This window comes from Salvia splendens, chromosome 17 (genome assembly GCF_004379255.2).
Source record: "Salvia splendens isolate huo1 chromosome 17, SspV2, whole genome shotgun sequence".
Classification (NCBI taxonomy): Eukaryota; Viridiplantae; Streptophyta; class Magnoliopsida; order Lamiales; family Lamiaceae; genus Salvia; species Salvia splendens.
The window spans coordinates 26,651,200-26,675,849 of record NC_056048.1 but is presented as its reverse complement, the minus strand read 5'-3'; the positions used below and the strand labels follow the sequence as shown (position 1 = coordinate 26,675,849).

The 24,650-nt window shown below is 35.8% G+C and overlaps 2 protein-coding genes across 2 annotated transcripts; one reads left to right on the top strand and one right to left on the bottom strand.

Moving 5' to 3' along the window:
* The first annotated feature begins 1,879 nt into the window (after positions 1–1,879).
* LOC121775080 (delta-1-pyrroline-5-carboxylate synthase-like) lies at positions 1,880–9,086 on the top strand. Its single transcript, XM_042172049.1, has 20 exons — positions 1,880–2,033; positions 2,783–2,854; positions 2,957–3,060; positions 3,282–3,384; positions 3,462–3,623; positions 3,995–4,272; positions 5,046–5,196; positions 5,270–5,434; positions 5,521–5,598; positions 6,125–6,214; positions 6,801–6,887; positions 6,966–7,052; positions 7,156–7,252; positions 7,368–7,471; positions 7,548–7,623; positions 8,013–8,163; positions 8,266–8,334; positions 8,436–8,502; positions 8,572–8,642; positions 8,735–9,086. Exons 1-20 carry the CDS (start codon positions 1,974–1,976, stop codon positions 8,814–8,816), a joined length of 2,154 nt encoding a protein of 717 aa, XP_042027983.1. The 5' UTR covers positions 1,880–1,973; the 3' UTR covers positions 8,817–9,086.
* Positions 9,087–21,071: 11,985 nt separating this feature from the next.
* On the bottom strand, positions 21,072–22,160 carry LOC121774550 (F-box/kelch-repeat protein At3g06240-like). The gene has a single exon (XM_042171402.1). The coding sequence runs from the start codon at positions 22,158–22,160 to the stop codon at positions 21,072–21,074; it is 1,089 nt and encodes a 362-aa protein (XP_042027336.1).
* Between the last annotated feature and the right edge of the window lie 2,490 nt (positions 22,161–24,650).

Here is a 24,650-nt window from a genome sequence, read left to right as displayed (position 1 = left end):
GCTCAATCCGATCTTGATGAGCTCAAACACTAACATATTGTATAAATATTATTGCACAAACTTGGAACTAAAACAACCACTCTATATTTTCTTTTTCTTTCTTTTTTAATGCAATCACTCTATTATGGGTTTACAAAATGCATATGAGGTCGAGGATTCTACCGATCCCACCATCGGTCATGAGTGTCAGAAAACTCCATTAAATTTGTGTTTTGGATCTGTCGCTGACCCTATGATACGATAGCTCCATCTAATTATCATGTATTAGTGATAGCCACTGCATCATTTTTATCTTCTAATCCTTATAATGACTTTGTTCAGATCATATGCGTTACATATCCCCAATTCACCAATGTTGCCGTATGTATATAAAAAATTGAGACACATTATTTCATGCTAAAGATATTGACAATAGTCATGCAGTGCAGCGCAAGGGATGACTAAGAAATTCAACAGTAATAATAATTAATAAAAGTCTGTCTAGTTGCATTGCATATGGTACTATACTACGAATCTATAATGCTATGGAAAGTAAAGGCGACGAATTAATTCCAGCTAATGTTGACTCAATTCTTATATTTACATGAATTAAAAATTCAAATAATAATACAGATTATTTTAAAAAAAATTCTCAAAATGAATAGTTATGACCGAAATCAAACGCGGTGAAACGATCATGTTTCATTTAACAAATAGTGTCGTTTAGTTTTTATAGTTTTTATAACAATTTGTCTAATTTGCGTTTTCAATGATCCTATTCATCATTAATTTCGCCAGAATTAGAACCAGTTGGAAAAAAATCAGAAAAAATAAAAGTTCATAAACAAATCAATATTAAAATTGTAACCATAACATTTATAGTATGTCAATTTACATACGCCAAATAATCTTTCACCGCTGTTTAGCAGTGGAGGGAATCAGAAGATGATTTCGTGGCTTATCACAATTAGTTTTCTCAAATTTATTTAATAAATCAACTTATTTATTTAAACAATAAAACAAGAAACTTGGCCAGGTCATAAAAAAACTTGTCCACCCTTCATAGAGGACAAACCCAAACCACAAAATTTTTTTTCATTTTTGATATATTTTAATTTAATTAGAATAAAAATTACCGGATTATAACAATTAAAAAAATATAGTTTAATAAAAAAAATAAAACCAATTCTTCATTGTATTATAGATAGGGAGAAAATTATACAACGAAAATTTTATAAAAACACTAAAAAAGCACCGCCACCGCAGCCTACTCGTGGTGATGTGAAAATGTGTGGAATGAGATATTTATAAAAATCGTAGAGAATGAAAATTTAGGGTGTAAATAACATGTGTGATGTGAAAATGTGTGGAATGAGGTATTTATAAATTTTTTTTGAAAATATTAAAATAAAATCAAAGTTGGGCAGGCGCTACAGCTCTCGACCGTCACAATAGGGCACCGCGCCCAAGAGCCCCGGCCAGGCCAACTCCGCGGCACGCCCATGGGCTCCCCTTATTGTGTATACTCTCGACACAAACAGCAAATTACAAAATTGACCCGCCACGCCATCATCCAACCACCACGCGTCGCTCTTGCATTGCTCCCCAGAAGAAGACAAAAGTTGTGCAGTCGCTGAGTATTTGGCCGAATTCTTCACCATTTATCAATTTTCATCTGGCTGCAGTCACTCTTCAATTTTACACTTTACTATTTTACAAATGCTATGTGATTGGATAGTTTTATTTTATTCTAATTACAAAATTTAATTTCAATTAATTATTTGATCAACTTTAATTTTTTTTCTTCAGAATTTATTAGTGTTGTTGACTTGTAAATGGTAAAATTGGGACTAAGTTAATCTCGAAAATACATGCATCTTTTCCCATGTGCTAAACCCTATAAATACAAGCTGTGTTCACGGGTCACCTCGTCTTCAGCTGCGATTCTCACACACTTCAATCCAATCGACTTTCTCTCTCTAAAAACTTTGAAAATGGAGGCTGCTGATTCCACTCGTTCGTTTCTCAGAGATGTCAAACGCATCGTCATCAAGGTAAACAAGTTTGTAACCTTTTAGTTTCTAATCTCATTTTGATTTTCTAGTGGTTGATTTTGTGGATTTTGTGTGGTGCTGTTTTATTGTATGGATTACTCTGTTTTTGTTTGTTTATAGCGATCAAATTAATCGTTTTCTCCAACGGATGATATTAGTGTGTTTCTGTGTGTATTATGCAAGTTCATGAAGTCATTGATCTGAAGATGCCATTGCTTGTCATTACTTGCTCTCTATGAACTTGTACTCTGTTTCCACCATTCACTAGTGTCAATTGTGTATACAATAAAATGACACAGGAGTAGGAGATTTTGAATAAAGCTGTTGACTCCGTTGGTGTGACTATTTGGCTTGTTCTTCAGTGTTTCTAGCATTTTCTATATTGATTACTTCTTTCATGGTGTTAGATGCTTGGGAAGGAGAAATAAGTTTGGTAGGTTCATATAAAGACTTGTAATGCTTGTGCTAGTTTTAAGGAAGGCTGAAAATGAGATAGAGGTGCACTTATGTTGCTGAAAGAGTTGTTGTTCTTGAATTTCAAATTTTATAAAAAAAATAGGTAAATAAGTAATTCCTTTTGAAGTTGAAAGATAACAGAAATTTTATTTGATACTATTATGGTTCAAAAAAGATTCACCTTTTTTTTTTGTTCCTACTGTGAGCATCAACGCCAGTGTGTAAATCATTATTATTATGTTGTTGTAAGTATGCTAGATGGTTTTAACTGATGCTTCATCTTTTAATTGTAGGTGGGAACAGCCGTAGTAACTCAAGCCGATGGGCGACTAGCTCTTGGAAGAGTAGGCTCACTTTGTGAGCAGGTGCTCAATGATTACATGATAAAATAAGATTTTTTTCAGTTGCTAATTACATCCACAAGCCTTGTGAAATGCTTACATTTTAAAGTTGCAAATTAAGTGCAGATCCACGAACTCATCACTGATGGCTACGAGGTGATTTTGGTGACATCAGGTGCTGTTGGTGTTGGCCGTCAACGGCTTAGATACCGGAGATTAGTTAACAGCAGGTATTTTGGCTCCCTTTATTGGCTTGATTAAAGTTTCAGAGATTTCTGAAAGATCATATGGAATTTGTGCCTTCTAAGAATTTTTAGGAATTTGTGTTCGTTGTTTTGTTGAATGCTACATGATCAATGTTACTGGTGCTTAAATATATTACAATAATTATGTCCGACAACACTGTTAACCTCTGTTTTACCATTTTAATTTGTGGCCATCTTTTTGGTAGCTTCGCAGACCTCCAAAAGCCGCAAGTGGAACTTGATGGAAAAGCTTGTGCAGCTGTTGGACAAAATGGTCTTATGGCTCTGTATGACACTTTGTTCAGCCAGGTACGGCATAAAATAAATCTCCTGGAAGATATGCTAATTATATTGATCTAACTTAATTTGGGATTTCCCGCGTGCAGTTGGATACGTCCTCAGCACAACTTCTAGTAACTGATAATGATTTTAGAGACCCAGACTTCAGAAGGCAACTGAATGAGACTGTGAAGTCTTTGTTGTCACTGAAGGTGGTTCCAATATTCAATGAAAATGATGCAATCAGTACCAGAAAAGCTCCATATGAGGTGGGCTATTTTATCATTGCTTAAATTTGTTGTTTTATTTAGATGGGGCACAATTTAGTTGGACTGCATGTTAACATGCTCCCTAACTTCTCAAGAATGGAAAGGATTCTACTTTTCTTCCCCAGTTTTACTTTACAAATCAGTTTTTTCTCGTGTGGGGAACTAGTGTTGCAAGTGTTCAGGGATTTTTCTTCAATTTCATTATTCTATTGGAATGCATATTAGAAAAAAACTTTTGTTGACTACTTCATTTAGGATCTATGTATACAAACACTCTCTGGCTTCTTAAGTTCATAGTGGCGTATAGAACCACAATCTAGATTGGATATCAGCATATGCTTGCATTTTCTTCATTTGTTTCCATTTTGTAGGACGCTTCTGGAATATTTTGGGATAATGACAGTTTAGCGGCTCTCCTGGCACTGGAGCTAAAAGCTGATCTCCTTGTTCTATTGAGTGATGTAGACGGTCTTTATAGTGGCCCACCAAGTGATCCACATTCTGAACTAATTCATACATACGTTAAGGAAAGCCTTGAGGGTCTGATAACTTTTGGAGACAAATCACGAGTGGGAAGAGGAGGGATGACGGCTAAAGTAAAAGCTGCTGTTTATGCTGCTTATGCTGGCATTCCTGTTGTTATCACCAGGTATTCTGCTAACCTCCTTGTAATTTTTGCTATCTTGTTTATTTCATATGATGCATAACATAGTTTCAATCTTATTTGTTTATTACAATGTAATTCTCTCTGTGATTGAACGAGTATTTATCTCCCTACCGCATAAGGAGCAGATGGATAAATAAGAAAGAGCAACATGAGACATCTAACTTGAACAAATGTGATGAAAATAACATTTTCTCACATAGATTTTCTTTCAGCTGACTTGATACTTTCTCTGTGCTGATCAGAGCATTGCCGACACTTGTTCAAGACTTCAAGTGACTATTAAGCCACAATTATTGAACTTTTTAAATTGTTTTGGGTCATTAATTGAAACTCATTGAATCTCTTGAATATTTTTCTTAAAATCTGATTTTCTATTTCCTGTGATACCTTGTATCTGGTTTGGTTCTAGTTTCATTTCAATAAAGAATTATGTGAAGTCTCTGAAAGTTGCTAATTTGAGTTATATACTGAATAGTGAATACTAGGAACAAGAAAACTAGCATTGGGCAGTCTTTAAATAACACTCATATGCAGAAAAGTTGCTTTCTTGATTAACCTTCTTCCATTATTAGCATCTCTCTGTTAAGTTTTGAATGTTTGATTCTATTTTTTCCCTACAAGTGATAAATTATTTAGGAGGATTACATAAACCTATTGCAATAAAGTTCAACTGTCCAAATATTTCTCTAATAATAAATTGGGATTTTTGTACTCACTTTCTCTCTCTGATGACAACCCTCTCTATCTGGATGTAGCGGTTTCGCATATGGAAATATTTTAAAAGTATTAGGTGGACAACGTATTGGCACACTATTCCACCGAGATGCACATAAATGGGCCACAATAGGAGAATTAGGTGTTAGGGAGATGGCAGTGGCTGCCAGAGATGGTTCGCGGAGGCTGCAGGTAATCATTGCTGAATAAGGACTCTTTTGGTTTGTTACAGAAATAATAAGCATGTTACAATTGTATGTTGCAGGCAATGTCTTCCCATGAAAGGAGTAAGATTTTGTTGAGTGTTGCGGATGCCTTAGAGGCTAGTGAGAAGCTAATAACTGCTGAAAATGAAGCTGATGTTGCTGAAGCACTAAAGGCTGGATATGACAAGGCGTTAGTATCAAGACTTGCTTTGAAGCCTGGCAAGGTAAGTTGACTTGATAAAGCATGTCACTTTTTAGCTGAAGTGTTGCCACCAACTCTATATTCTCAGAAAATATATTTAATATTCAGGTTTCAAGTCTTGCAAATTCTATTCGTGTGCTTGCAAACATGGAAGAGCCAGTTGGTCGGGTTTTGAAAAGAATGGAGGTCAGTAAATGGGGTTCTTATCCTCATTGCATCATAATTATAGTATTGGTTCTTATCCTCATGGTACTTTGTTTCTATAATATTGTTTGCAATTGATAAGTAGAAAAGTGGGATGTTCTCAATTTCATAGCTGCTAAACTATGGTGTTCATAAACCCTTAATGAGAAATGTCACATTCTAATCAGCTTCTGCCAAAAAGAGTAGCATCATGTCGTTTTTGTTTAAGTGAGTCTGAAATAGTATCTAAAATTGTGGGAGTCAAGCTTAAGCCAAATGCCCCAAGATCACCCACATAGATCATGTCCTGTTTACAATTTTTGAAAGATTAGTCGTGAAATCTGTAGGAAGTCGATTTTTGTATTTATTCCAGAAATGTAATAAAAGCTATGTTCAGCATATCTATGCTATGTATGTGATGAAGTTCTGATATCTGGTTGACTTGGGTTAAATAATATGTATTCTGAAAATATCATTGGTTAGATTGTTAGGAGATAAGTGTGTAAATTTCTTATAATTATGGCTGCAGCTGTCTGAAGGATTTATCCTGGAGAAAATGTCATCTCCCTTGGGTGTTCTTTTGATCATTTTTGAGTCTCGACCTGATGCATTGGTGCAGGTAAATTACCATCTAAACTTTCCTATGTTGCTCTTCTGCATGCATAAGTGCCCACCAGTGTGCTTCATTGAATTTAATGCTTGCTTAATCTGAAAAAAATCACTTGCATTTTAGAAAGTGTTTGTTTTTGATCTTTTTATTTTCTCTTTTGATTCCTCAATATAATTTGATGTCCATGTCATTGACTATAATTTTTTTATTCCCTAGTGTTTTAAGTCATTTTGCAACTTAATAGACACTATTATTCCACCTCATATTCACCTGAAGGTTTTCATGATTTCATTTTTATTCCTTGTCTCATCTGCAGATTATCTGTCTGCTAATTTTTTCATCACTTGAATTTGCCCACCTTTTCCCTTCCATCTATAGATAGTGGTCTCTGGAGCTGTTAAAACTACCTTGTTATATGCATCAAACTTGTGAAAGATCAACATAATAGTCTGATGTCTTTTGTATGTTTCTCATGTTTAATGATATCCTTGGGGCTTCACTCTTTTTTATAATGAGCTCAATGGCACTTCAGATAAAATTTCTTTTTCTCTTAATCTGGACAAACTCAAAGATTTTTTTGTTTGCCTTTAAACAGATAGCTTCACTAGCAATTCGAAGTGGGAACGGACTCCTGTTAAAAGGAGGCAAGGAAGCCAGACGATCAAATGCAATTCTACATAAGGTTCGTATGAACTGTGAAGTTGTAGCACATCCCATTGTTCGTATAAATAGTTCTGACTTCATCCCCTTGCTATTTCAGATAATAACATCGGCCCTCCCAAAAAGTGTTGGTGAAGGACTTATTGGACTTGTTACTTCAAGAGAAGAGATCCCTGAATTGCTCAAGGTTTTTTCTTTATATAGTGCTTATTTATTCACAGATAGTCTTTTTCATTGGAATAAATCCACAATATAAGAGTTGGAATTGAACTTTAACGTTTGTGCCAAAGCTGGATGATGTAATTGACCTTGTGATTCCGAGAGGGAGCAACAAACTTGTATCTCAAATTAAGGCATCAACAAAGATTCCTGTTCTTGGACACGCTGGTAATATATACATATGTTCTACTTTTGTCGACTTTTTTTCAAATCACGGTGTATTATTAGTCAAGCAGTAATCAAATTCTCATACTGGAAAACTATTGTCTGTTTTTGTGTCCAGATGGAATATGTCATATATATGTAGATAAGTCTGCAAATATGGACATGGCAAAGAAAATTGTTGTAGATGCAAAAACAGATTATCCTGCCGCCTGCAATGCAATGGTACGCCCTAATTCTTAAACTCTATTATAATAATTTCGAAGGACAACTGGAAAATAGAGCCTCCGTTGCTTTATAGGAAACATTGCTTGTTCACAAGGACCTTGTTCAGACTGGCGGTCTAAATGAGCTAATAGTGGATCTTCAAACCAAAGGTGGGCATCTCTTTAACATCCAACCAACCCATCTACAATAAAATTGAAAAAGTCCTTCAGTCCTCTTTGGGGATTAAGGGTGCTTAGCAGGTCCTCACTGAAACATTACAAGATTTGAGTAAACGGGACACACTGATATTTACATATGCTACTGTATGTGGTCTTACTTTTCCCCAATGGTGGCTGAATATTGGAACAGCCAAGATTCAACGCTCTTTAGTTGTAAGCTTTTAGTTAGAATCAGTCTCTAATCACGTCTTTGGTAGCCAAAGAGCTACATCGTTTTCATATAGATATACGGTAAATGATTGGTTTGCAGCTGTTTCACCGCCCTAGAATGAATCTGGTCATTGCAATACTAGTTAGTTATATATACATGTGTGTTTCAGGAGTAAAAATATTTGGTGGACCTCGAGCGAGCTCTTCACTGGACATTCCCGAGGCGCATTCATTACACCACGAATACAGTTCTCTTGCTTGCACCATTGAGATTGTGGACGATGTAAATGCTGCCATTGATCATATACATCAACATGGAAGGCATGTCAGCTTTTGAAACCTTTTGAAATCATATTTGTCTTTACATGACTTGTCAATATTGTGAGAATGGCATCTAATGCGGCATAACTCTCGTAATTGCAGTGCACATACGGACTGCATTGTAACTGATGACGATGAGGTTGCTGAAATCTTTTTGCGACAAGTTGACAGGTAATTTCTTTATCAATTGTATATAACATTCAGCAATGATATTTGAAATGAACTTTGACTAAAATCCTAGATTGCACTAACACGGCCTGTTGACATTTCAGTGCTGCTGTGTTTCACAATGCAAGTACAAGATTCAGTGATGGCTTCCGCTTTGGATTAGGTGCAGAGGTATGTTATCCACGTAGGTCTCAGCAACAAATGATCAGTATCAGTTCATCTAATGCATCAATCTAACAGGTTGGTATCAGTACAAGTCGAATTCACGCCCGTGGTCCTGTAGGTGTTGAAGGATTGCTTACAACACGATGGTTTGTTACTTACACGATTTTTCTCTTGTGCTCACTCGAAAATTGCAATCGTCTTCATTTATGCTCTTAATCACGTGATGAATTTGATACAGGCTTGCAAGAGGAAAAGGACAAGTGGTGAACGGTGATAAAGACATTGTGTATACTCACAAGGAGATGAGTCTTCAAGCGTGACCGGGCGAAGCGAAGTAGTTGACAATCGTTCACAGCCCCGACTGCTTGGAGGCGACAATAACATCAACTGCTAGTAGGTATAGTAGTAGGCATCCCTTCGAGTTGTGGAGAGAGAGACCATGTCACCCTACTTCAGTTCAGAGTATTGTTTGTGTATTATTAGTATTAAACGGATCTCAAAAGTTGGTGCAGTGTCATATTAAGCGACAATAAGGAGTGATTTAGTCGATGAGTAATGTGGTTATAAATTATTATTTGCCCAATTTACCATATCTAAGTGCTAATATTTAAGCTTAGTTCTTTTCTTGACTTTCCTCTGGCCTGATGCCAACTACCCCTTCTCATCACAAGAAGAATGTCTGAAGATTTTCTATCTTTTTATTCTTTTATTTTTTTCGTTTTATTGAGAATAATGTTTGGCTACTTAACGTGTGCACATGACATGAATAATCAAGTATGCGATTATGCTAATACCAGAAAGAGAGGAATCAAACAAGGACACTACTGATATTATGAATTTTAATTGTCAATTAGCTAGATAGAATTGCAATTTTGTTTTGTTGATCAAACAGCTTAAGGCTTTTGGAGTAAGATTATCAAAACCCAAAAAACCATGATTAACCTATTCAACAGCTTTGCACTTTTATTTCGTTAAAGCACAAATTAATCTTTATAAACACTAACTGGATCACTTTTTGGTAGATGGAAACAAAAATTCTCATATTAGAAAGAAAAGAATAGGATTAGTGTTCTAAAAAATACATGAAATTCCAAATACTATTACAAAATAATATAAGGAGAAATCAGTAATACTACTTCTGAGGTAAAATCAAGCTTCCTTCATACTCAATAATATCATATTCTGAGGCCGAGCTCCGACACATTGAAACGTTTGATGAATTTTTGAGCACGGTAACCATACAAAAGCACTTCTCCATACAAAATCACTTCTCTTGATCTACGACCTTTGAGAACCACACAATTATCGTTCCTCCAAAAAGGAATATCATAACTCGACAGAAAATTGCACTTCCAAAAATAATATATATAGGTCCACATTATTCACATTATTCCAAATAAGCTCACTTCCTTCACCGCTCGACTCATAAACCTTCAACTTACATTTTTTCACAAGGATAACGAAAGAGTACTCACCCTTTGCAAGAATCGCAAAAACCTTATATGACCTAAAGTACTTACCAAGTACTTGGTCACCCAGTCGTGATATTGTAATTGTTCGAAACACTTCATTCTTCATATCAAAACTTAATATAATCTTTTCATGCTCTGACCTTGTGTACCCTTGCCAGTGGGAAAAGGATCCATTCTTGCACACCGACTTTATGGGATACTCGATGATCAAATCTTGATCAATATTATTGTTGAAAGGTGGATACTTAAATAAATAACCGAGAGACGTTCAGGGACTGAATAGCAAAATCTGAGACTACAGATTCAAAAGTTGGCTGCAACGGCTATCAACGGACGGTTCGGTTGTGAAAGCGGTTTGGATGTTTTAAGCGTCCAAGGAGCTGTGATATAAAGCTTATAACAGCTCATAGCAGTTACATCAGATCAAGAGAGTGTGCATTATCTTTGTGAGGATTCGATTAGAGTTTTCACCTTTGTTCTTGATGAGAGTTCTTGAGTGAAGAGTGAAACATCGATTCTAGAGTGCATTCTTGGAGTTGTGCGATTGTAAACCCCGATAGTGAGAAATAAAGTGTTCGTGATTCTCCCGTGGACGTAGGTTCGATTGAACCGAACCACGTAAACTGCTGTGTTCACTCAATTCTGCAATCTCTCGTAGTTTTGGTTATTTGTTCGTTGAGTTCTCGGAGAAGAAAGTGTTCTTCGTTGTTGATCGGTTTAGTCATCCAATCTTAACAAATTGGCGCCGTCTGTGGGAATCCAATCCACGAGATGACGACCGCGAAGTTTGACATGGAGAAATTCACGGGCAAAAACGATTTTGGGTTATGGCGTCTCAAGATGAAGGCGGTTCTTATGCAACAGGGTTTGTGGGATGTGTTGAAGAACAAATCCGACCCAGAAAGAGAGAAAGCAGATGGCAATGCAGCAGAGAGGGAGAAGGCTGATATCAAGGCTCAGGAACTTCATGATCGAGCTTATAGCACGCTGATCCTTAGCCTGAGTGATCGGGTGCTTAGGGAGGTTTCCAAGGAGGAAACCGCTGCTGGGGTATGGGCCAAGCTTGAATCATTGTATATGACCAAGTCCCTCAGCAATAGGCTTTTGCTTAAGCAGAAGCTGTTCACATTCAAGCTCTCAGAATCAAGAAACATAGGGGAGCAGCTCGAAGACTTTGCCAAGTGTTTGGATGACCTTGAAAATATAGGAGAAGAGATTAAAGATGAGGATAAAGCTCTTATGCTCCTCAATTCTCTGCCTCGAAGCTTTGAGCAGTTCAAGGATGCAATCTTGCTCGGAAGAGATTCCAAGATTACATATGAGGAAGTGCATTCTGCTCTCAAGATGAAAGAGTTCCAGAAAGTGGCTGAAAAAGTCACTGATACGGCTACTGAAAGCCTCAACATCAGATCTGGTCCCAAGAAATTTGAAAAAAAGAAGTTCAATAAGAAGACGAAGCCATGGAAGGATGGACTCGGAGATGAGAAGGAGACCAGATCCTGCCACTATTGCAAGAAACCTGGGCACATAAAGAAGCACTGCTATTCTTGGAAGAGGAAGCAGGCTGAGGGTGATAATGCACGAGACACGGCTGATGTTACTCAGGAGGTTGAAGTTGCTCAGGTTATGAATGTGACTGAGGATGATGCACCGGATGTGTGGGTGATGGATTCTGGATGCAGCTTTCACATGACCTCCAAGAAGAAGTGGCTGATGGAACTTCAAGATGCTACTGGTTCAGTACTGCTGGGAAACAACCAAGTATGTCAGGTGAAGGGCATGGGAAGCGTGAGGCTGGCTATGGAAGATGGATCACAGAAGATCCTATCAGAAGTGAGATATATCCCATCAATAAAGAGAAATCTTGTGTCTCTTGGAATGCTTGAAAGAAAGGGTTTCACAACCATTCTTGCTGATGGTTTTATGAAAGTTATGAAGGGAAATGAGGTTCTCATGGTGGCTGAAAGAGTGAATAACTTGTATTATCTCAGAGCTAATGCCGTGGATGCACATCAAGTGAATGCAGTGGTCAGATTGAGGCTGATTGACTGGCATCATAGACTGGGCCATTTGGGATATGGTGGTCTCCAAGAACTTGCCAAGAAGGGACTGATTGCTTTTGAAGGGGAATCAGATGAGAAGAAACTTAGATCTTGTGAAGAGTGCATACTTGGAAAGAGCAAGAAGCTGCCATATATTGCTGGAAAACATACTTCAACAAAGCCTCTGGAATATGCACATGCAGACATTTGGGGGCCATCACCAATCCAAAGCATGGGTGGAGGGAGGTATTTCCTTTCTATAATAGATGATTTCTCTAGGAAAATTTGGCTCTATGTGATGAGAGAAAAATCTGAGGCTTTTGCTAAGTTCCAAGAATGGTGTACTGAAGTTGAGAAGGAAAAGGGTGTCAGTTTAAAATGCCTCAGAACAGACAACGGACTTGAGTTCCTTTCATCCAAATTTGGTGAGTTCTGCAAGAATAAAGGAATAAGAAGACACCGGACTGTCCCTCACAACCCTCAACAGAATGGAGTGGCTGAGAGGGCCAATAGAACCATTTTGGAAAGGCTCAGGTGCATGCTTATTTCATCAGGCATGCCAAAACATTTCTGGGCCGAGGCTGCATCTACAGCTGTGGTTCTCATCAACAAGAGCCCATCAGCTTCGATTGAGAATGATACACCTGATATGAGATGGTACGGATCTGCAGGAGACTACACAAAGTTGAAGAGTTTTGGGTGTAGGGTGTATGCTCATGCCAAGAGAACTAAGCTGGATCCAAGAGCATTAAAATGTGTCATGTTGGGTTATCAGAGGGGGGTAAAAGGCTACAGGCTGTGGTGCACAGAGAAAGGTTTGGGGCAAGTTGTAATCAGTAGGGATGTGGTATTCAAGGAAGATGAGATGCCATATCTGGCTCAGAAACTGGAGACTACTCATTTTGAGGTGGAGCTCACTGGGGATGAGCAGAAGGATGGTGATGTTGATGCACCAAGTGAGGAGTCTCCACCTACATTTCAGACAGAGCAATCAAGTGAGAGGCAGGAAAGTCATGTTATAGCAAGGGATAAGCCGAAGAGACAGATTAAGCTCCCATCAAGGTTCAGTGACTATGACATGTTGTACTATGCGCTCACAGTTGCAGAAGAAATTGAATATCATGAACCCTCAACCTATAAGGAGGCAATTAGAAGCCCAGAGAAGGATAGGTGGCTCAAGGCCATGCAAGAGGAAATCGATTCCTTGTACAAGAATCATACCTGGATTCTGGTATTAAGACCAAGGCACCAAAAATGTATTGGTTGCAAATGGGTGTACAAGAAAAAGATAGAAGCTTTCAGAAATAATGAAGTGAGGTATAAGGCTAGGCTGGTGGCTAAGGGATATACACAGAGAGAAGGCATTGATTATAATGATATATTCTCTCCTGTGGTGAAGCATAGCTCAATAAGGATATTGCTAGCCATTGTAGCTCACAGGGACTGGGAACTCCAACAGATGGATGTGAAAACGGCTTTCCTAAATGGAGAGTTAGAGGAAATGATATACATGGAGCAGCCAGAGGGTTTTGTGAAGAAGGGAGAAGAAGAGAAAGTCTGTCAGCTCAAGAGAAGCTTGTATGGACTGAGACAGAGTTCAAGACAGTGGTACATCAGATTTGATGAGTTTATACAGAGAGTGGGATTTGAGAAATCCTTGTATGACAGCTGCGTTTTCATCAAGAGGAAAGGGAAAATGGCTTCTGCATATCTATTGCTTTATGTGGACGATATGCTTATAGCAGCAGCAACAATGTCTGATATTCAGAATATCAAGAATGAGCTAGAATCAGAATTTGAAATGAAGGACTTGGGAGATGCTAAAAGGATTCTAGGCATGGATATTATTAGATGTAGAAAGGAGAAGAGGTTATGGCTTTCCCAGAAAGAATACATCAACAAACTCCTTGAGAGATTTCAGATGAAGGATACCAGATCAGTCACAGTGCCACTGTCACAACAATTTAAATTGTCATCCATACAATGTCCAAAGACAGATGAGCAAAGAAGGGAGATGATGAAGATACCCTATGCAAGCATTGTTGGAAGCATCATGTATACTATGGTGTGCTCAAGGCCGGATGTTAGCCATGCCATCAGTGTCACGAGCAGATTCATGGCAGATCCCGGGATGGAACATTGGCATGGATTAAAATGGATTTTAAGGTATCTAAAGGGGGCATCTGACTACAGCATATTGTTTGATGGTGGCCAGAAGTTTGATAATGAAACTGATGCTGTAATGGGGTATTGTGATTCAGATTTTGCTGTGAGCCAAGACACCAGAAAATCGCAATCTGGTTATGTGTTTAGCCTTTATGGCTCAGCCGTGAGTTGGAAATCAAACCTGCAGTCTGTAGTAGCTCTCTCCACGACAGAGGCTGAGTATATAGCCATGGCAGAGGCGGTGAAGGAGAGTTTCTGGTTGAAGGGCATACTTTCTGATTTTGGAGTAAGGCAAGATGCAGTGACAATCATGTGTGACAACAATAGTGCAATATGCTTATCCAAGCATCAAACTTTCCATGAGAGATCCAAGCATGTGGATGTGAAGTTGCATTTCATCAGAGATGAAGTAAGCAAGGGAAGGGTGAGAATTCAGAAAGTTTCTACAGAGGATAATGCTGCAGACATGCTAACCAAGGCCATTCCTAGTTCCAAGTTGAAGTATTGTTTGGAGCTAGTGAATCTGGTAAGATACTAAGGTTTGAGGTTTTGGAGAAGATGATCGACTGTTATTTCAATTCAAGATCCAAGGTAGAGATTTGTTGAAAGGTGGATACTTAAATAAATAACCGAGAGACGTTCAGGGACTGAATAGCAAAATCTGAGACTACAGATTCAAAAGTTGGCTGCAACGGCTATCAACGGACGGTTCGGTTGTGAAAGCGGTTTGGATGTTTTAAGCGTCCAAGGAGCTGTGATATAAAGCTTATAACAGCTCATAGCAGTTACATCAGATCAAGAGAGTGTGCATTATCTTTGTGAGGATTCGATTAGAGTTTTCACCTTTGTTCTTGATGAGAGTTCTTGAGTGAAGAGTGAAACATCGATTCTAGAGTGCATTCTTGGAGTTGTGCGATTGTAAACCCCGATAGTGAGAAATAAAGTGTTCGTGATTCTCCCGTGGACGTAGGTTCGATTGAACCGAACCACGTAAACTGCTGTGTTCACTCAATTCTGCAATCTCTCGTAGTTTTGGTTATTTGTTCGTTGAGTTCTCGGAGAAGAAAGTGTTCTTCGTTGTTGATCGGTTTAGTCATCCAATCTTAACAATTATCCAATTCACTTCAAGAATTTGTCCTTACCGAATACAGATTGGCATGTAAACAGTGGTGCACCATGCACGGCAGCAACTGCACTACTTTATAATCTTCGTTGAAACCCAGGCCCACATGATGATCACAAAAATCTTGTCTGAAGAGGAGAAGGAATGGTAGAATGACCAAGAAAAAGATTGCATATTGTAATGCCTAACTCATCAATATTGTAATGCCTAACTCATCACGAGAACTTATGCAGACTAGACCCTTAACCGCAGATACAAATATGGATACAGATACTACCCTTTGGTCGATATGCTGAAAATCATACGACATCAATGACTTCCCGTTGTCTAGGAGACTTAGCGATACTTGTGTACGACCATAAACGAAATCAGAAGTAAAGCATAGATATACCTCCTCATCTTTGTTGTTGTTACATCGCTACAACATGTGCAGTTTAATAAAGTGTGGAGAATCAATGACGTTACACCATATTGCAGACAGCTCTGAAACTCAAGAGGGATCGAACGGGAAGATGCAAGAGTATCTCAAACACCACATCGCTATTCATAGCTATGTGTTTCTATGAAATTGTTGGAATTATGCATTGTATATATATTAGAATTATATTTAGAATTATATAACTATTAACGGCGGCGATTAGGGTTAGGGTTATTGCTCTTTTCATATAATCTTGATTTCCATATACTTTTTTCTCTATGCAATCAATTATGGATAGTCTATTCTTTCTATATTTCGACCGCTCTTTCCATACTTCGGGGCTTTTCGAGTTTTCTCTATGCAATTATTGATAGGCGCATTTGATTGTCTAGGGTCTGTGATATTAGGGCTGGGGAAAAATATCGAAAAAATGATATATCGCTCGTATCGTATTGAAAAATATCGAAAAATTATCGAATTTTTGATATATCATAATTTTCGATACGATACGATACCGTATCGTAAGTTTTCGATACGATAACGATATGAATTTCCTTATATCGCGATATATCGTTTTATATCGAAAATATCGAATATACGATATATATCGATATTTTCGATATATCGTTTTATATAGAATATACGATATATATTCGATATATATCGAAACATATTGAAATTCAATACATATTAAAATTTAAAATTATAAATATATATAAATCCATTTAATTGTACTTGGTTGTGTTGTATTTTGATTATGGAGTTAAGAACACTATTAATTTTATTGTGTTGAAGTTTTATTAATTTTTGTGTGAATTTTAAGTTTTGAAATTATAATTTTCGATATACAGGTATTCGATACGATATCGATATTTCGATATATCGATATATTGAATTTCGGTACGATATATCGAAATATCGATACGATAACGATATTGATATTATCCATATCGAAAGTTCGATATATCGAAACTTTCGATACGATAACGATATGAAATTCTTTTATATCGATATTTTCGATACGATATACGATACAACGTTTTCGATACGATATCTCGTATCGACCCACCCCTACGTGATATTATAAAAATTAGTATCACACCCGTGCTAATGCACAGCTGTGAGATATTATTATAAAATGATAAACAATATTAACATACATAATCTAAATTTATATATAAGTATAATAAAAATATATTACAAAAAATATATAATCAAATAACTTAGAGAATTCAAAAAATGCACACAAATATACTGATTAGTGAATTTGGCAAAAAAATATATCCATGTTTTTTGTTAATATTATAATAATTTAAATTAAAGAATTTATATTTGTTTTAAGAATATTCATTACTAATAATATTAATAAAATAATAAAATTCATGTTTCAATGAAAAGAGTATTGGTATCTATCTTCAATAAGCTTCATTTTCACCAATAATAGTCCATAGCACATTCATCACCTTGCTAGCGACATCTTCTCTATCACCCCAATTTGTCTCCATTTGTAGGCAAGTACTTCAAACAAAAACCAACACATTAAATAAATGAGTTACTAAGAAATACCACATTATATTTTATAGAGATAACGACCATAAATATAAAAGTATGGAGTATTTTTGTAAAAAAAATATGCACACAAAATTGTTGATTAGTGAATTTAGCAAAATAATTAATCTATATTTAATTTTGTTAGTATTATGACAATACATCCATATTTTTGTTAATAACACCCACGTGAGTAATTGCAACTTGGCCCAACTACTACTAACATTGTCAGATTATTGAGAAGGGAGGCGCCTCCCTCAAACTCTCATTCCCCCATTGTCGCCGGCATGTAATTGTCGGCGTCGGTCCTCACAACACCGTCCTTTCCCTCGTGAGCTCTCATGCCGCTGTTGAAGAACTCGTCCGACGTCGTTTCTCAATTATCTTGATGACGTCAACCCCAAAATCGAGCTCATCATCTTCAGCATCACCACTGATTTTGGTGTACCTTGCATCAGCTATTCGAGGAATTTTGATTGGAAGAATTATACTGTGAAGAGTATTTATAGATTACTCTTAGATTCAAAACTCTTCACCTTTTCATTCCTATATTAATTTGTATGTTAATGAGATCGATCAATCTTTCTCATGCCATTTGCAAAGAATTCCAAACCAATTAACCATATTAGTAAAAGTTAGAAGAGGAACAGGCGACTATACTATTTTTCCTCAGTACTTTAGTCGAACCCAATTTAATAGTATAGAATAAATAAAAGCTAATGTGTTAATAGCATTAACAATAAAATGAAACTGCCGATTGTGATTATTAAAAATCAGTTTTAATTAAGTTATTATTTTAAATCTAAAGTGGCAATTTTATAAATATCTCCAAAACTTCCTTTTTATATATGATTGTTAGTATATTTTTAGGGAGTGTAAAATATTGTAAAGTTGCAACTAATACCAGATTCCTACTTAAAATATGATTAGTTGATACTCATATTCAATGACGAAATCTTTATTTAGTCAAGATTGTGTCCGTATATATAATTATAGATAGGAAGGGATGTGGTGTGTATACATGTTGTAGTAAAATAATAGAGTAAAATACTATTTTGAGGCCGAAATCCAAAGATTGTCCAAAATATTCACTTTTTAAAAATCGAGTTCTAAACAAATGAAATTATAGTTGGATTTTTTTGAAAAAGGGTACAAATAAACAAATGAATTAGTCTAATTGGATTATTCTTAAACAACAACTTGAAATAAAGGGTTATAGCAATGTTTTAGTAATTTCTTCTCAGAGATATCAATCGATCAAAGTGTAATACAAAGAGACTTTTACCAAAACTATTTCACCAAATGTATGCACAATATAGTCCTAGCACCGTAAATATTCTAGCACAGTAACTTCTAGTTCTTTTTTTTCCCTTCAGCTAGCTCAATCTCCTCCATCTCTAAAAGAAATAATGGAATAAATAAATGGGTAATGAAGTAGAATACTAAATATGATAAAATTTATGAAAACAAGATAGTTCTCATGCTGTGATGGGCTAAGTGAAGAACAGAGTTGATGATTGACATCGTCGAGGACAATAACCTGAAGAGACACTACAAACTTTTGCATTACTATGGAGATATATGATCACCACTATATGGATTCTTTGTTAATGGGATCACTTTTTGGTAGAGGGAAACCAAAATAATCATATATGTCAGAATGAAAACTAAAACAAACACCTGAAATACTATACCAAATACTCTTACAAAATACTCCTTCCGTCCCACAAAGATTGTCTCACTTTGACCGGGCACAAGTTTTAAGAAATGTAATGAAAAGTGAGTTGAAAAAGTTAGTGGAATGTGAGTCCTACTTCTATATATTAGTTTTATAATAAAATGTTAAGTAGGAATGAGTTAGTGGAATATGGGGTCCACTACAAAAAAATGATAAAAAGCTTCCTTCTTCAAAGCTTATATAATATTCTCACTCCAAGCTTAGTATAATATTCTCACTCCATTTCCTTGTGCGCCAGTGTGCAAAAGGACACATTCTTGGACAACGATTTTATGGGTTTCTCAATGAACAAATCTCGATCAACATCCAATTTACTCCAAGAATTCGTCCTTGCCGAACAGAGATTGGCATAGAAACTGCTGAACTCCATGCACCGGATCAACTGCACCACTTTGTAATGTTCGTCGAAACCCAGTCCAACATAGTGATCACAACATAAGAAGTCTCTATTATGGTAGTCAAAAGTATTGTAAGGATTAAGTGGTAGAATCTTGAATTGACCTTTGCATATTGCAATTTCTGACATATTAGGAGAACTTAGGCAGACTAGACCCTTGACCGCCTCGGATACTACCCTTATGTCCATAGGCAGAGGAAAGTCGTGTGACTTCAACGACGTCTTCCCGTTGTCTAGCAGATTTATTGATACTTTCTTCCTATTAATTCGATGATCGATACCAAAAGTAAACCGTAGATATACCTCCTCATCTTTGTTGTTGTTACGTCGCAACAACGTGTGCAGTTTTATAGTGTGGAGAATCAATGACGTTACACCATAATTTGCAGACAGCTTTGAATCTCAAGAGGGATAGTATAGGAAGATGCAAGAGTATCTCGAACACCACATCGATGTTCATTGCTATGTGTTTCTATGAAATTGTTGGGATTATGCAATGCGATGTACACGTTTGGTAATTTATACATTAGAATTATATTTCTATGAAGAGTCGATTTGATTACCTTTTAGACTAGATTTCCATATGAACATCAACATACATGTAACAGCGGTAATTAGGATTAGGGTTACATACATGTAACAGCGGTAATTAGGATTAGGGTTATTGCTATGCTATCAATTATTGATAGACAAATAAATACAAAGACAATTTGGCATTTCTCTCCATATTTCGACCGCTCTTTCCATATTTCGTGGTTTTTTCCCTATGCAATTACTGATATTTAAGAGTATTATCCCATCCGCCATTAAATGTCTCATTTTTTCTTTTTCGTTCGTCCGCTAATAAATGTTTCATTATTTCCCTTTTACTAAGTGGACCCTACATTCCATTAACGGCTCACATTTTATTATAAAACCAATATATAAAAGTAAGTCCAACCACTAACTTTTCTAGCCCTTTTACTAAATAAAGTCAAACAATTTCTTAAAACACGTGCCGGTCAAATATGAGATAATTTAATCACGGACGGATGGAGTATATTTTTAGGGAAGGTAAAAAAAATATTGTAATTTTTGGAACTAATTTTCCAGATCGATTAGCATTATAGCCTATCGTTTTTTCCTGCTTAAAATGTGATTAATTGGAATATTCCTATATTTCAATGAGTCAAGATTGTGTCCGTATATACATTCCTATATAAATATATAGTAATGCATCGTGTGATATACATGTTGTAATTATATAATACCTAGATTTGATATAAGCAATCCCGTAATTATCTGTTTTTTCAATACTATTATATTGGCCATATAATGTCTATATTTATGATAGTTACTCTATACAGGTAGTATGTATTTATTTAATATCTTAAATCTCTCAAATTGTACTTAATAGTACAATATCCCTCAATTTTTTTTATTTATTCTAATCAAAATAATTCATTGCTAAAAATAGAGATACATTTATTTATACTTTTTCCACTTAAAACACAACACAAAACTACATATCATGATGCAGTTTGGTTCTCCTGTACAACTTCTATTTCATTAACCACAAAGTAATTAAACTATTAGAAAGAAAGGAATAAGATTAGTGTTCTAAAACAAACGTTTGAAATACCAAAAACTAGCTAGTATTACAAAATATATAAGAAGATAATTAGTATACTTCTAAGGTGAAATCAAGCTTCCTTCATACTCAATGATGTCATCAGGCGAGGTCGAGCTCGAGCTCGTAGGTATGTTGAAACGTCGTATGAATTTCCGAGCATGGTAATCATACAAAATCACTTCTCTGTATTTACTACCTCTAACAACCACACGATCATCATTCCTCCAAATTGGAATATCATCACTCTCCAGAATTTTGAGCCTCCAAAAAGGCTTTAGTTCCACATTACTCACATTATTCCAAACAAGCTCACTTCCTTCACCGCTAGACTCATAAACCTTCAACCTCTGACGGTCGAAAACAAGGATAACAAAAGAGAAGTCACTCTTTGCTAGAACACGAAAACCAGATGAGTAATAAAATACTTCGTCACCCATTAGTGATGATATTGAAGTTGTTCGAAACTCTTCATTCTTCATATCAAAGCTTACTATAATCTTCTTATAGTATATCCCTCTCCGCCCTTCCCAGTGCACAAAGGATCCATTCTTGCACCACGACTTTATGGGACTCTGGATGACCAAATCTTGATCAATATCCAAATTACTCCAAGAATTCGTCCTTTCCGAATACAGACGGGCAAGCAAACAACGTTGACTGTTGCATTGCCGTAAATGCACCACTTTGTAATATTCGTCAAAACCCAAACCCACTCTATCTAAATGATATGAGGATTGAGCAGAAGTGTAAGGAGGAAGTGGTAGAATCTTGAATTGACCTAGAAAAGGATTGCATATTGCAACTTGTGACTTACCTAGAGGTGAACTTAGGCACACTAGACCCTTAACTGCCCAAGATAATATAAGGTCGTAAACCGGAAATTTATGCGACATTAATAACTTCTTCCCGTTGCCTAGGAGATTTATTGATATACTCTTCAAGTTTCGACTATTATCGACATAAGTACTAATAAACCGTAGATATACCTCCTCATCTTTGATGTAATTGTTACGTCGCAACAACGTGTGCAGTTTTATGAAGTGTGGAGAATCAATGTCGTAACACCATAATTTGCAGACAGCTCTGAATCTGAAGAGGGATCGAACGGGAAGATGCAAGAGTATCTCAAACACCACATCGATATTCATAGCTATGTGTTTCTATGAAATTGTTGGAATTGTGCAATGCGATGCACACACGTTTGGTAATGTATGTATATTAGAATTATATTTCTGATAAAGATGAAGAGTCGATTTGATTTTATTTGATTTCCTTTTAGATTAGATTTATATATATCCAATTCGATTCTTTTTCTCTAATCATAGTTCGAGTTGATTTCCATATTTCTGGACTTTTGTCTCTATGCAAATAATTGATTTCCATATTTCTTTGGCTTTTATCTCTACGCAATTACAAAGACAATTTGACAATTCTTTCCATATTTCGACCGCTCTTCCATACTTCGTGGCCTTTCTTCGTATGAGATTAATTAAGTATGTGAAATATATACAACAAAATTTAGTTGAGTTAAGATAAATAGAACTTCTATTTATGGGGCCTTATCACGAGCGGCAATGCGACAAGGTATGGCGGTGGAGCAGCGAGGAAGGCTGGCCATAAGGCGGTAAGGCAGGCGAGGAGGGGCGGAGGTGCGGCGAGTAATCTTTATAACTTTGAAGTGGTAGCATACATTTGAGAGATAAAACCTTCTTAAATTTATGTGATTTTGGAAACCTACTTAATCTACAATATTTTTTTTTTGAAAAAAATGATCATAATGGTTCCTTAGTTATTTTCGTGATACTTGAAATCCTAAATTAGATTAATATCAAATAAGTTGCGGTTCATCGTCTTCTTATTTTAATATGTTCATTGTACGGAATGTGTTCAAATAAACAATAAGCCTGATTTTTGTAATTAAAAAGTAAATAATATAATAGAAATATCTAGGAATGAATAGATTATATAAGGAAAAAAGAAGAGAATTCTAGAAGAGAAAAAAGTAGGAAGAAAACTTTAGAACAAATACATAGGTAGTCTATATATATATATATATGCCTATTGCAAATATTTTGTAAATGTTATGTTTTGCAAGCTTAGTTTTTTCTAGTTTTCAAATTCAAATAATGATAAAATGATATATTAAATTAGTTATTTATTTATTTATTTGTTAGGCTGCATTTATTTTGTTTTAAACTCTAAAATATAAATATTGTCACGCTCACTCTTACTAAGAGTAAGAAGCGGGGAAGAAATGAAGATTACAAATAAATGTATTGCAGCAGATGACAACCTTTCTCGTTGTTGAGTAATCCCACTACATCATTCTCACCTAGATGATCAACTATTGTCTTCTTCAAGTTGTATTATGCTACCTCAATTGCCTAGTGAAACAAACACAACATATACGTAGCAGTGATTAGAGTTAGGGTTATTGCTCTAATCATAGTTCTAAGACTTTTTTTTCTCTTTGCAATTAATTAACCATGTGAAATTAATAAAACAAAATTTAGTTGAATAGTGAGACTTTTTTTTCTCTTTGCAATTAATTAACTATTGTGAAACTAATACAATAAAATTTAGGTGAGTAGCGCAACTTCTTTCGTCCCTTGTTAAAAGAAGCAATTTTTTTTGGTGCCATATATAGATTTTATTAGTTAAGTGAAGAGATAATAAAATATGAGACTGAATAAAGTTTGATTGAAAATTTTAATAATACTCCCTCCGTCCCGCCCTACTCGCACTTATTTCCTTTTTGGGCGTCCCAAGTTACTTGCACTCTTTCCATTTTTAGTAAAAAATTTCACCTACAGCCGTCATTTTTGACTTTCCTATACACTCATTCCTTAATCTCCGTGCCGAAAAGGAAATGAGCGAGTAGCCCGGGACGGAGGGAGTATATTACAAGTAAGACAAATCATAAGCTTACGTCACCGAAGTCAAACAATGTCATCTATACATAAATAACATGGCATCGTTTAATTCAAAAATGTCAACAATATATTGCATATAATCAGCCTAATTTATTTTGTTAGTAAATGATTGAAAATAAATTAAACTACATGGTTTTTTTATATTGTGTAACAGATCATAATTTGACTAGAATTTATATTTTCCTATGATTTATCCATTTTTTTAAAGATATAATTGTCATTTAAGACTTTTGGTCAATCATATAACTTTTGAAATCTAAATATAAAATCGTAACTTGTATAAGAAGGTATCAACTTAATACATTATATACTACAAGTACTAATATACCACTACCAAGTTGACAAGTGGAGATCACCCACTACATTTAGTACTGCATACTCCCTCAGTTTCTTAAAATATAAATTCTTTCCTTTTTGGGCCATCACCTAAATAAAAACACTTCATTTTAAAAAAGTTCTTTCTCTATGTGAGATGAAACTTATTTTCCACTAACAAACTTTTTCTTCTATGTCTTTCTTACTTTACAAATTTTGCACTAAACCATACCATTTCAAAGTTTTTATTTTTATGAAACGGAAGGAGTACTATCTTTTACATTTTCTCACACTTTATGAAAAGTTCTTTAGAATATATGAACTGGAGAAAATCAATGATTGCTGCAGCACACTACAGCGAGCCCGACGAAGCAGGCGGACAACGAGGCA